Here is an 11,244-nt window from a genome sequence, read left to right as displayed (position 1 = left end):
CGGGCGGGCGGAGGAAAAGGAAGCGGCCCCGGTGCTCCCCGCCCGCCGCCGCCGCGCGTCGCCGCAGCTGGGGCGCGGCGGGAGCAGAGCTCGGGCGCGGGGCGCTCGCACCGCTCCGCATCGCACGGACCTGCCGGCAGCCCCGGAGATGAGGAGAGTTTGCACGCTGCCCCTCTGGCTCTGGCTCGGCATTGTCTCGGAGGCAGGTGAGTTGCCGGGGCTGCGGGCTGCCCTGCCCGCTCTGATGCCGCTCCGCACCTGCGGGCGCGCTGGGGACGGCGCTGCTCCGGCGGGACGGGACGGGACGGGACTCGGCTCCTCCGCCCTCGTATCCCCCAGACCCCGCAGGGACCCGCACTGCCCGCCGCGGCGTCCCTCACCCAGGACGGGGATGTGCCGTGCCCTGGCGCTGCCCGTCCCGGGCTCCCCCATGCCCGGCGGGGACCGGCGCTCCCGGTCCCGGCGATCCCAATTCCCGACGGGGACCGGCTCAGTCCGCCCTGGGGTGCCCCGTCTCCGACCGGCGCTGCCCGCCCCATCCCCAGCCAGGACGCGCCGCGGTGCCCGCCCGGGTGTCCCCGACGGCTGTGACAGCGTACCCGCAGCGACAGCAGGGGCGGGAGGACCCTGCCGCGGTCCCCAGGGGTGCGGGGAGCCCACGCCGTGCTCGTGCCGCGGATGTCTCGCCGCGAGCGGGGGGAAACCCCACGGGACCGTCGCGGGAGGGATGCCGCTGCGCGGGGACGCGCCCGCCTGGAGGGCAGGCTGGAGGCCAGTCCCGGCTCTGTTTATTTATTTTTTCACGCACAGAGTCATTAATTTGTGTGTGCCGCGGAGGAAGGCGCGAGGAGGCGGGGGTCCATGCAAGGCTGTCCAGCCTGCCTGTCCCAGCTCTGGTCCGCCTCGGAAGTCACCCGAGGCAGATCCCAGTGAAATGCCTTCCCTTCCCATAGCACTTCTGTGGCAAAAGGCTGTTGGGCAGAGAGAATGCAGAACCACGGCAGAGATGAGGCTGCAATGCCCTTCTAGCAGGCAGAGCTGGGTGGGCACTGCCAGGGCAGTGGGGACAGGACACCCCACCAGATACCCCCAGAAGAATTCTTTCTTGCACAAGTAAAGCATTTATAGCCCAGATCAGAGCAAGACTGAAAGAAAGTTAGTAATGGTGGAAGCTTACAATGAGGGAATGAATTTTGGGAGCATAAATAGAATTTTCTGTAGCATCAGCTCAGTGACTCGCTATCACCAGTGGCATTTGCTGCTATTGTTGAAGTGAGCTCACGGGAGAGCTGCAGGTGTGGCACGAATAGCATCACCAGCAGTGCCACTGTCAACCTGCTCTGCCCAAAAAGCTGCTGATGGCTCTGGTGTCAGGGGGCCAAAGGACACAACGGGTGGCCAGAGCTCAGGGGATGCTCAAGGAGGCTGGGCAGAAAGGAACCTGCTGCTGGTGGCATTGCAGCAGGAGCAACTGTTCAAAGCTCTCTTGTTAGCAATTTGTGAAGCACAGTGTAGCTGCTCCCGGGCTCTTTCATCTCCTGGAGGTGCAGGAGCAGTGCCTGGGAGGCTCTGGCCAGCACAGCTGTGTGGCCTCGTCAGCACAGGGCTGAGCAGAGCTTTGAAGCTCTCGGTGCTGCCTGATTAGTGCAGTGAGGAAGGGCGATGTGGAGCTCAACTGGGGGATGGTACCACGGGGATTTGCTTCTCCTCCTTCCATTCTATCAATGAGGACAATTTGTCAGTGCGTAAAGGATCCACAAATTTCTCATTAACCATAATCCCAATGGGCTGCAAATATTTGCTCCCCTTGGAAGCAGAGATGTGTGTGAGAGACTGTTCCACCTGTGAAGGATGAAATAATCATCTCAGGATCATGAAAGGTCTGTTCTGGCACCACTGCTCTGGTGGCTGTTTAAATGGGCCAGCATTACAGACTGCTGTGTGTAAGAGCACAAAGCTCTTACACATTCCAGCTCCATGGTGCTCCCAGGATGGAGTGGAGCTGGGGAGCTGCCCTGTGCAGGCAGTGAGATGGGGGAACAGGCAGAGGTTCAGCCCCAGCATTCTAGATCATCTTGGCCTCTCAGGGTAACCCTTTGAGAGTGGTGATGAGACCATGTGCTCCCTTGAGCCACCTTCTTCTGGACACAGAGCAGTGCTGAGCCCCCCACAGCCAAACAATCCTGCTGGGGAGGCTGGCTGGCTGCTTCCAAGGGTGTGTGGCTGTTGTGTGAGGGAAGGGCCCGTGCTTGTGTAGGACCTGAGCCGATTGCCTTGGCTGCTGCTGCCTGCTCCCCTCTGGGATCACACAGAATCCAGCCGGGTGCTGGGACAGCCCCGTGCTGGCCGTGCCAGCAGCAGCAGTTGCCTGTGCAGCTGGGATTTGAAGCAGTTACTTTATTGCAAGTAGTAAACATGGGCCATTTCAGCGACACCCTTTCATTCAACAGCCCTGACTGCGCAGCAACCCCACCAGGCTCAACCACAGCCATGAGCCAGGGCCTCCAAGGGGAATGGGTGTTTGCAGGGATGCAGCCTGTGGTCCCTGGGGGCTGCCAGGGAGGGGACAGCCACAGCTCCTGTGCCCTGCTGTCTGCTTAAGGATGATTTCAGATGAGTGAGCTGCAACTACCGCCCTGGGATTTGGCTTGGGCATGTGAGACCGCGGCTCACTGCCTGCACAAACACCCACCAGGGCGTCACTGAGCTCAAACTGACGTCTGGTCAGAGGGACACTCCTCCAGCAGCACAATGTCCCCAGCCAGTGCAGGCAGGGTGGACGGGGTTTCCTCCAGTGTGTCCCGTTCCACTGCACTGCCTCTCTCCCATGGGCTTGCTCCATGCAGGATCGCTGTCCCCAGGGTTTCTCTTGGCCCTGCGTTGCTGCGGTGCTTTCCGGGGCAGGCGTGGGAAGGGCAGGTGCTCCCAGCCAGCCAGGAGGGAACAGGCTGTTCCCAGCATCCCGAGGCAGTTCCTGGAGAAAGAAGGGGAGAGCGGGATCCCACGGGAACGGCAGCAGGAGGGAGGGGACCGTGGCCAGGGAGCAGTTTCTCCAAAACCATAGGGGACACCCACCACAATCCGGAGGTTGCCTTGCAGAGCTGGAGGGGGTTCTTGGTGGGGTCCCCAGGTCTGTCCAGCTCTCAGAAGCCTTGGAGAGCAAGGTGAGCCCTGGGGATAGCATCTATCTCACCCACCTTTTTCTCAGCCACTCCAGCTGGCACAGCAGAGGTGACTTTGCCATTCAACCTGCTGGACTGAAACAGCCCCAAAAGGATGGGTGCAAAGCAGGGGACTCCTCACTCTCAGTTTGGGGGGGCTGTGCATTTAAACTAGGTGGGGGGAAGCTGCAACAAGCTGGGGGTGATGGGGAGGTCCTGCAGGTGCAGGGAGAAGCAGAAAGCCCTGTGATGGCCGGACCCACAGGCTCCACTGCCCGGGGAAGGTGGGGAGCCAGCAGTGCTGGTTGTTTCCGTGTGAGGAATGACTAAAGCTGCAGGGCTCTTCCACTGGGATAGACAGGCTGGGGCACAGTGCCTGAGGGCTGCAAAATCACAGCTCCCCTGGAGAAGGCAGCTCCTGGTGGATTCCCATGTTGGGAGCATGGTGGGAGGCTGGTGGCTTGTTGCACGCTGCCGAGCAGCAGTGGAGCTCACCTTCACAGGGCCTTGTGGGTGTGAGATGTTTGCCTGGGTCCACAGGCAGTTGTGCATGGAAAAATATGGGTTTGCAAAAAGAAAATCCATGGTTCAAGCTGAAAGCCCCCCTTTCCCACCTTGGACTGTGAGCCAGAGGTGCCCAGTGCTGTGTTTCGCCTTGACCTGCCCCAGCTTCCCCTGCAGCTCCTGCACATCTCCAGCTGGGCGAGGGGCAGCAGCCAGGTACACATCCCACTCCTGCTGTGTGCTGAGGGGGGATCATGACCTCCTGGTGCATGCCACGGTTTTCCGGGGAGACCAGAACTGAGCCTTGCCCTGGGCCAGAGCTTTTGTCCTTCATTAGGAAAAGAAATACTGCTGCAGCTGCACTGGCATCTAGTGACTGGTTAAATGAATTCCAGGGGTTTTATTGCCTCTGGCTATCCCAGACCTTTGTTTCTCATTTCACGTTGTTAAAAGAGGGGGTTAGCCAGGTCCCAGGGGGGCTTTTTCTCTTTGGTCAGAGTAGTTCTGATGTTTTCGGCACAGCATTATTGCCCATCTGCGTGCCTCATTGTTAAGGCAGAATAGTGGAAGCGGAGGTGGCCTGTGGTCAAGTCGGCGAGGAGGCACAAGCCCTGAGCCCAGCGTGGCCACTCCTTTTGTCGAGCAAATCGCTCCATCTGTAGGTGCAAGTTCAGCAGAAGGAGGGTGAAAAACCTGGCCCTGCAGCAGCCAGTGCTGAAACTCCCACTAAGTTTTATAAGCTGAGGATATTAAGTGGGGAGTCTTGGAGTCTCTCCTGGAGTTGTTTCCCTGCTGAGGTAGCAGAAACAGGTCTCAGCCAGTGACTTGTATTTCACCTTACAAGTTCTCCCACGAGTGAATTGTTTTTCTTGCTGTGTTTCTGCCCCCTCCTTCCAGGGCGAGGATCCCTGGCGCAGCCTCTGCGGCCAAACCTGGAGGTGCCGTGGGACGGACGTCATGTGCTAATGAGGGAGGATCGGTTTAGGGGGTCAGGAAAAGGCTCTCTCTGGGCAAACAAGGAAGACGTGGGGATGGGGGAAGGCAGACTTAAGTGCTGTGGTCTCCTGTATCTGAGCATAAAATAACCAAGCAGCTGCTGCTCCCCTGCTGAGGTTCTATGCAGTGAAAGACAGCAAGGACCTCAGGGCAGTTCACAGGAAGGACCACGAGAAAGGGACAAGTGGATTGCAGATTGTCCTGGTCCCTGTTACTGATGGGCACAGCCCTGGAGTGAGCAGAGAGAAAAATGAGATTAAATTTTACCTGTCTACAGCAGCCAGCCCGGGGCTGGTTGCAACTCCTGGCAGAGCCTGGAAAACCCCAGTTCTGTTTCAGAGGAATTGGTGAAAGAATAAGCTTGACTCTGCTCCTGGTGTAGGTGCATGCAAAGAGGGAAGTGATGGAGCAGCTCACTGATGTTTTCGGGACCCGTTGTCTCGATGTGAGGTGTAGCTGCCCACCCATGTGCAGGTGTGGAGGGGTTCAGCCTTCTCCTGGCTCCAGCTGGCTGGGAAAATGCCAGCCAGGGCACCGAGTCTGCCCGCCGTGCTCTGGGGTGCCAGCAACAGTGACACAGCACTCAGGCTCCATCCCACCACAGGCTCACCGCCCTGCCTGGTGAGACCACCTGCTCAGCAGGCTCTGGGGGCCAGGGTATCCCCCAGGGAAGGGTTAAGCAAAGAGGAGCAGTGCCAATGCCAGGCTGGGTGTCCAGGTTCTCCCTTGGCGGAGGTCAGTGGTGGTTCATGGGAAAGGAAAAATTGGCAGCTGGGCCGGATGTCCCTGCATTTCCCCTCTTCCTGCAGCCGCCTGAACGATGTTCCTTATTTAGCTTTCCTGACGGACAGGAGGAATCTGATGGCGGAAACTGTCACTGCCTGATAACAGTTCAGGGACCCCTTTATGATGGGCGGCACGGCAGGGAACAGGGCAGCGCTGCCCTGGCTGGGAGGGGACGGCCAGGGCTGCCCTTTGCTCCGGGTTCCCGGGGACGGCCAGGCAGGGCGGGAAGGGCACTCGCAGCCTTTCCCTTTATGCTGCTCTGTGTACAAACCCTCTCAGTGCTGCTAAAAAGACTCTCAAGACAAGAAGTGATGGTGTGTGTCTCTATATCTGTAATATTGGCTATTTTTCCTTCTTTTTGGTGAGGCATCTGAGCTGGTGGAAAGGGCCATGGATGGGCAGAGGGGAGGCATGGACAAAGCCACCCTGCCAAGGTCTGAGACCAGGTACTTTGTACTCACTGGAAATGAGGATGTGAAGGGCAGCCAGGGCTGGGATGCTCCAGCAGGAGCTGGGAGTGAGGACTGGTGCCACAAGTTGAGCACACACATCAGTACTGGGAGCAGATCCCATAGAGGAATGCTGCACAAGCAGATGAACACAGCAAAGGAGATGTTCCTCCATGTTTTGTCCCCAGCTTTTTCTCCATGAAAGATGGCATCTTCTTAGTGTCTGAGCCATTGTCTCATATGTACCCATGGTGACCAGCCTCAAAACCACAGAAAGTCCTGAAACACATCTTGTATGTCAATGTATCCATTGATTTTTGCCTTGCATCTGTGGGGGCCACCAGGCTGCTGCCATACCAGTAACAGCATTGTTTCCATGGCAATTAATGTACTTTAAAAGGGCAGAATGTACAGCAAGACTGTATTTACTCAAAAGCAAGCCCTAAGCATAGCAGCCCTTGCCACTGGCCAGGGCATTGTACTCTCAGTCTGTGGAATGCCCAGGTTGGCATTGCTGTGTTTTGCATTGGGATGCAGGACATGGTGAGCTGGTTCAGCCAAGGCTGGATTGCACAGAGCTCCCACAGACCTGTGCAAAGGCTGTGCCACAGCCTTGCACCTTGAGACCACCATTCCTCTGCTGCTTGGAGTTCTGTGTTCCCTAAGGTGGTTAGAGCTGCACACTCCAAAGTGAGCCTCTGTTTCAGTCTTAGCTGAGGAATGCTAAAAATCTCACTGCAAGATGCAAAACCTCGGCAGGAACTCACAGGGGTTGTGTCAGTTCTCTCTGAGCCATCTGCTGTCTGACCAGGTCACCCACACGAGCATCCATGAGTTGCAAGACTGAGGTTTGGATCATCAAGCCATGGTGGTATCTCAGCTTCTCGCTTCAGCTGAGTTCAAATCCCTTTTGTGGTTGCTTTCTGTCACCAAGCAGCACAGGCAGGGAGACTGGTGCAAGTGGAATTGCTGTATCTGCTCCTGTGTGTTCCTGTGCTGCTCTATCAGTGTCACAGGTGGGTGCAAGGCTGGTGGACATGGCAAGGAAGCAGCAGATCCTGCTGCAAACCCCAGTGCACATTTCAGATGGTCATGCTGAGGATGAGATACCCTTGGGCAATGACAAGGATTTGCATCCTCCTGGCTGTTTTGAGGCAGAAAAAAGCAGTAAAAATTCATTTTGCAAGTTATTTGTTTAAAGTTATATGTGTTTCTGATGGTGTCACTTTCTAGCGTGTGTCATTGCAGTGAGATGAGTTAACTTGAGTTAACTTCCTGCTGCACTTTCCTGGGCAGGAGTCATCTCACCCATTCCCTCACACAAAAGTTTGGTGTAGAGCCCAAGGCATTTGCTCTACGCTCAGCTGGGGGGAGAAAGGCTTTTTTGGAGATGCTCCAACCTGTCCTCAAGGAGGCATTGAAGGAATTAGGGAGGTGATGGTGGAGCCAGCTCCTAGACTACACTGTCTGCATGCATCCATGTTCCCAAGACTGGCTCTGTGCCTCAGCCAGGTTGTATTTAACCCCACAATTCCCCCTCTTCCTCACTGGCCAACCCAGCTCCCTCCACCTCAGCTGCTCACTGCTGCATGAGGGGAATGGCATGGTCTGGCTGAGGGTAAAATGAAAAAGCAACATCAAAACAACTGAGCCCCAGCCTCAGGAGACGAGGCCAGAAGGAGACTGGGAGGCAGTGGGATCATGTGGAGTGAGCAGTAGACAAAGGAAGGAAGTTTTTATTACTGGGCCAAATCCTGAACTCCTTCAGTTGTATTTAGGCCAATGTCTCAGTGACTTCAGTGGAACTTGGTCTGAGTAAAGAGAGAAGGAAGAGCTTCAGAATCTGGCCCCTGAGTTATTGTGTCACGTGGGAAGTTTATAAAGAATTTGCAAGCTCACGGTGGCTTTGCTGTGCAGCTGGTGGTAGCCAGTGAGCAGCACCCCTGGCAGCTTCCCCTGGTCACTGTCCCCTTCCTCTCTGGGTCCTTCCCCATCGTGCAGCAGGTTCTCCATGCCAGGTGCTGGCAGGGCAAGCTGGGGCTTGGCAAACCTTGCAGGGCACAGCGAGGTGCCCCGAGCTGGGCAGTGGCTCCACAGCTGTATGAAGGTCTGTCTGCACCTTCACAGGGCTCACGAGTCCCATGGAGGGTTTTGGGGTCATCATCCTTCTGAGTTACAGAGGCACTGAGCTCTCCATGTAGCAAGGAAATCTGTAAAAGTTTTACTGGTTTTATTTATTCCACAAAGAAGCACAGGGATGTGTAGCAGAGCCTCGAAATTCCTCCACTAATTTCTCAAATTGATTGGGGGCACTATGTATGTGTCTGCACAGACGTGTGTGCTGACAGTGAGGTTTGGCTCCAGGTTTAGCTCTCCATCTGTAACTTGTTTTCCCCATTTCTGAAGTACTGGTGTCCACTGAGATGGATGTTAGATGTAGTGACCTAAAAAAATAAATACTGACATAAGTGCGGTTCAAGCCAGTAGTTTCCGTGAATGACAGTAAATCTTGATATTTACTGAGGCAGGAATGCTGGGCACGAACAGTGGATTATACTCAGATTTGGAAACTGCCAGCTCAGAGTGACGGCAGCGAGTGAAATGGCACCCAGCAGAGGTGACGGCATCCAGCGCCCACAGAAATCCATCACTCACACCCTGCGTCCTCCCAGCCCGAGCAGAGTCCCCAGAGGGGCATAACTGGGTCTGAGTGGCCATCAATCCCCTCCCCACGCTGCAGCCCTGGCCCTGGGGAAGCAAAGGGCAGAGGTTTAACAGCATGTCTGAGTGTGGCAGCCAGCTGCTGAGTGGGATGCTCCCACAGGAGGGGCACACATCCACAGCAAGGAGATCACTCACCCCTGGGCAAGCAGTGCATGGTCCTGGTGCTGGGATGAAGCACAGGGGAAGAAACTGGCTCCAAAAGGAGTTACCTGGCGATGCCTTTTGAAGCAATGTAGTTAAGAGCGTGCATCTGGGCCTGGTGCCTCCTCACGGGGTTTGTTGGCTGTTGCCAAACTGTCAGACTTGGCAGATCCTGGGCTCTAAGTGCTGGCTCTGGCAGTACTGCTGATGCTGGGATGGGATCAGGGCATATCCTGGTCTTTCATCCCCTCTCTGTGCCATGACATCCCAGAGTGCAAGGGAAGGGCAGCTGCAGCACATCCTGCAGTGCCCTGCTCTGTGCAGGCAGGCTCAGACCCAGGATGTGTCCCCTTGGGTGACAGGGTTGAAGTTGGATTTTCCTGGCCATGTTTGCTTACTCCTGTGCTACAAGGACTGACAGGGGCACCACTGTTAGTGCTGCTCTGGGTGTAGCGTGGTGTCCACAGTTTAAACACGGGGATGGAGTTTGATGTTCCTCAAAGCCCCTGTATTGTAGGGAAGCAGGAACCTTTCCAATGACGTCGGTCACACCAGGATTGTGTCCAGCCCAAGATGCAATCCCTGCTGCCAAGGTGCCTGTGTTGCCCAATGATGTCCCTCTATAATGTCCAGCATTTCACAATATTTATGGCTGTTCCTCACCCTTGGCTGCTTAGACAAATAAAGCTTGATGCAGCCTGAGGCAGTTAATCCTTAGCTCTCCAGCCTCCCAGCAATAACAAGGAGTGGGTGGCATTTGAAAGAATGCACTGAGGGAGAGGGGGAGTGCTGGGATCTATTTTTTATATGGAGGGGGAAATCCAAGCCTGCCTTCATTGAAGATAAGCGACGTGGCTGGGCTGAGCTCTGGCTCAGAGGTTTTAGTGGTGATAGAAGGCAGGAGACTTCGCACAGTGTTGGCCTCACTGTAACCTTTGCCAAAAGAAAAACACTTCTTAATACAATAGTGATTAAAAAAAAAAAAAAAAAAAAAGGGAAAAATAAACAGGACCCCACATGAACTTAGGAAACCTGTTCTGGCGTAAAGAGAGATGTGTATGATGAAATAGACCTGAGTGGCACTTGGAAGGACTCTGGCCTCCAGACCCACATTTCTGGGAGTGGGGAAGGGCCAGTGTCTGTCCTGGCCCCTCTGGTCCAGTATGGTGCCAAAACACCCCTACTCCCAAACAGCTTCTCCTGCATTTGTGGACCGAGCCAATGTGTCTTTCTTTCATCCACACCTTGAATTCCCAGGGGGCTGGAGAGGCCATCACCAGCCTCACCCCACGGCTCTGAGCATCAAGTACCTCATGGTGACCAAATGGAGAGCCGAGGAAGTGGCGTGTTGTTTCTTTAGCACCGTTTCCCTGTTGGTACTTGTGCTCCTTGGCTGGAAGTCATTAGCATGTGTAAACGCTTCCTTCCCTGCGCGTCCGCTTGCGTGCTCTTCCCACTGCGCTGCGTGGCAAGGGAAGCACCTTGGAGCAGGAAAACAACAGTCAGCCTCTGCGCACCAACAGAGAGTAACTGCGTGTTTATGGAACTTGGTCACCCTGTGTGTAAGCTATTTTTAAAAAGCAGAAAAAGGAGATTTAGCTTATTGGCCTTCCAAGAGCTCCGGAGTCCTCTAGTGCCATTTAGGCTGGGCCTTTCATTGTAGGAATTGTGCTGTGATATACAAAGTGTGACATTTCCAACTCAGCCTTTCTTGGAAGGGAATTAAGTTAGTTTCATAGCTGCACAAGGGGTGTTATGTGGAGGTGGAGAGAGAAATCTGTGCAGATGTTAAACAGCCAGCTAATCTCAAGTGACGCGAATGCCCCAGTACACTTTGGCTCTCAGAGATGATGATTATCATCTCCCGCTGCAGCGGGTCCTGGCTTGTGGTCACAGCTCTGTGCCAAGAGAAACTGAGAGCGTGTGCCTCTGTGACTTGCCATTAACGCCCTGGACAGCCCCACAGGGCCAGGCTTTCTTCCACTGCCCTGACTCTCGGCATCTTCAAGTCTCTTTGCCCAGCAAGGAGCAGATGGGATCGCTGACCCAGGGCTGAGGTGCAGCCCAGCAAAATCCTGTGGTGGGGGAGAGCTTTGCTGTACTCTTTAGAGCCCATCCCTCCTGGGGATTCTGCAGAGAACAGAGTAAGCTTTCATTAACCACATCAGGGAAGGCCCTGGGTTTGGGCAGCTCCGGCTGCTTTCAGGAATGGCAGAAAGCCAAGCTGAGCTGTGCAGTGGAGGGTTGAAATTTCTTATCTCCTACATGCTGTAGGTGCATTTACCCCAGGGATCCCAGCTCCCGTCCTGCTCGCACCGAGGGCTCTTAGATCTGCAGCGAGCGCTCAGAACTCCTCCGTCAACCCTCACTGCTTGTGTCTGACCTCGTACCTGAGCCTTCCTTCCTCTGCCGCTCCTCTGATGACTAATTCTCCTTTGAAGAGTGTGTGCCTGTGATCTTCCTGGCCCTCCTCGTGCCCACCC

The 11,244-nt window shown here is 55.5% G+C and overlaps 1 protein-coding gene across 4 annotated transcripts in view; it reads left to right on the top strand.

The window, feature by feature from the left end:
* The first annotated feature begins 32 nt into the window (after nt 1-32).
* FLT4 (fms related receptor tyrosine kinase 4) overlaps nt 33-11,244 on the top strand; it is a 57,569-nt gene continuing 46,357 nt past the window's right edge. For 3 of the 4 annotated variants that reach the window (XM_041481933.1, XM_041481932.1, XM_041481931.1), the window contains exon 1: nt 33-206. In XM_041481933.1, coding sequence (XP_041337867.1) covers nt 149-206 — 58 coding nt within the window. In that variant the 5' untranslated portion in view covers nt 33-148. Of the gene's footprint in view, nt 207-3,043; nt 3,165-11,244 lie in introns of those variants that run through there. The other variant, XM_041481934.1, reaches the window with a different exon arrangement.

This window comes from Pyrgilauda ruficollis, unplaced genomic scaffold, assembly GCF_017590135.1.
Source record: "Pyrgilauda ruficollis isolate IOZ18807 unplaced genomic scaffold, ASM1759013v1 scaffold57, whole genome shotgun sequence".
Taxonomy (NCBI): Eukaryota; Metazoa; Chordata; class Aves; order Passeriformes; family Passeridae; genus Pyrgilauda; species Pyrgilauda ruficollis.
This window is presented reverse-complemented; position numbering and strand designations above follow the sequence as displayed.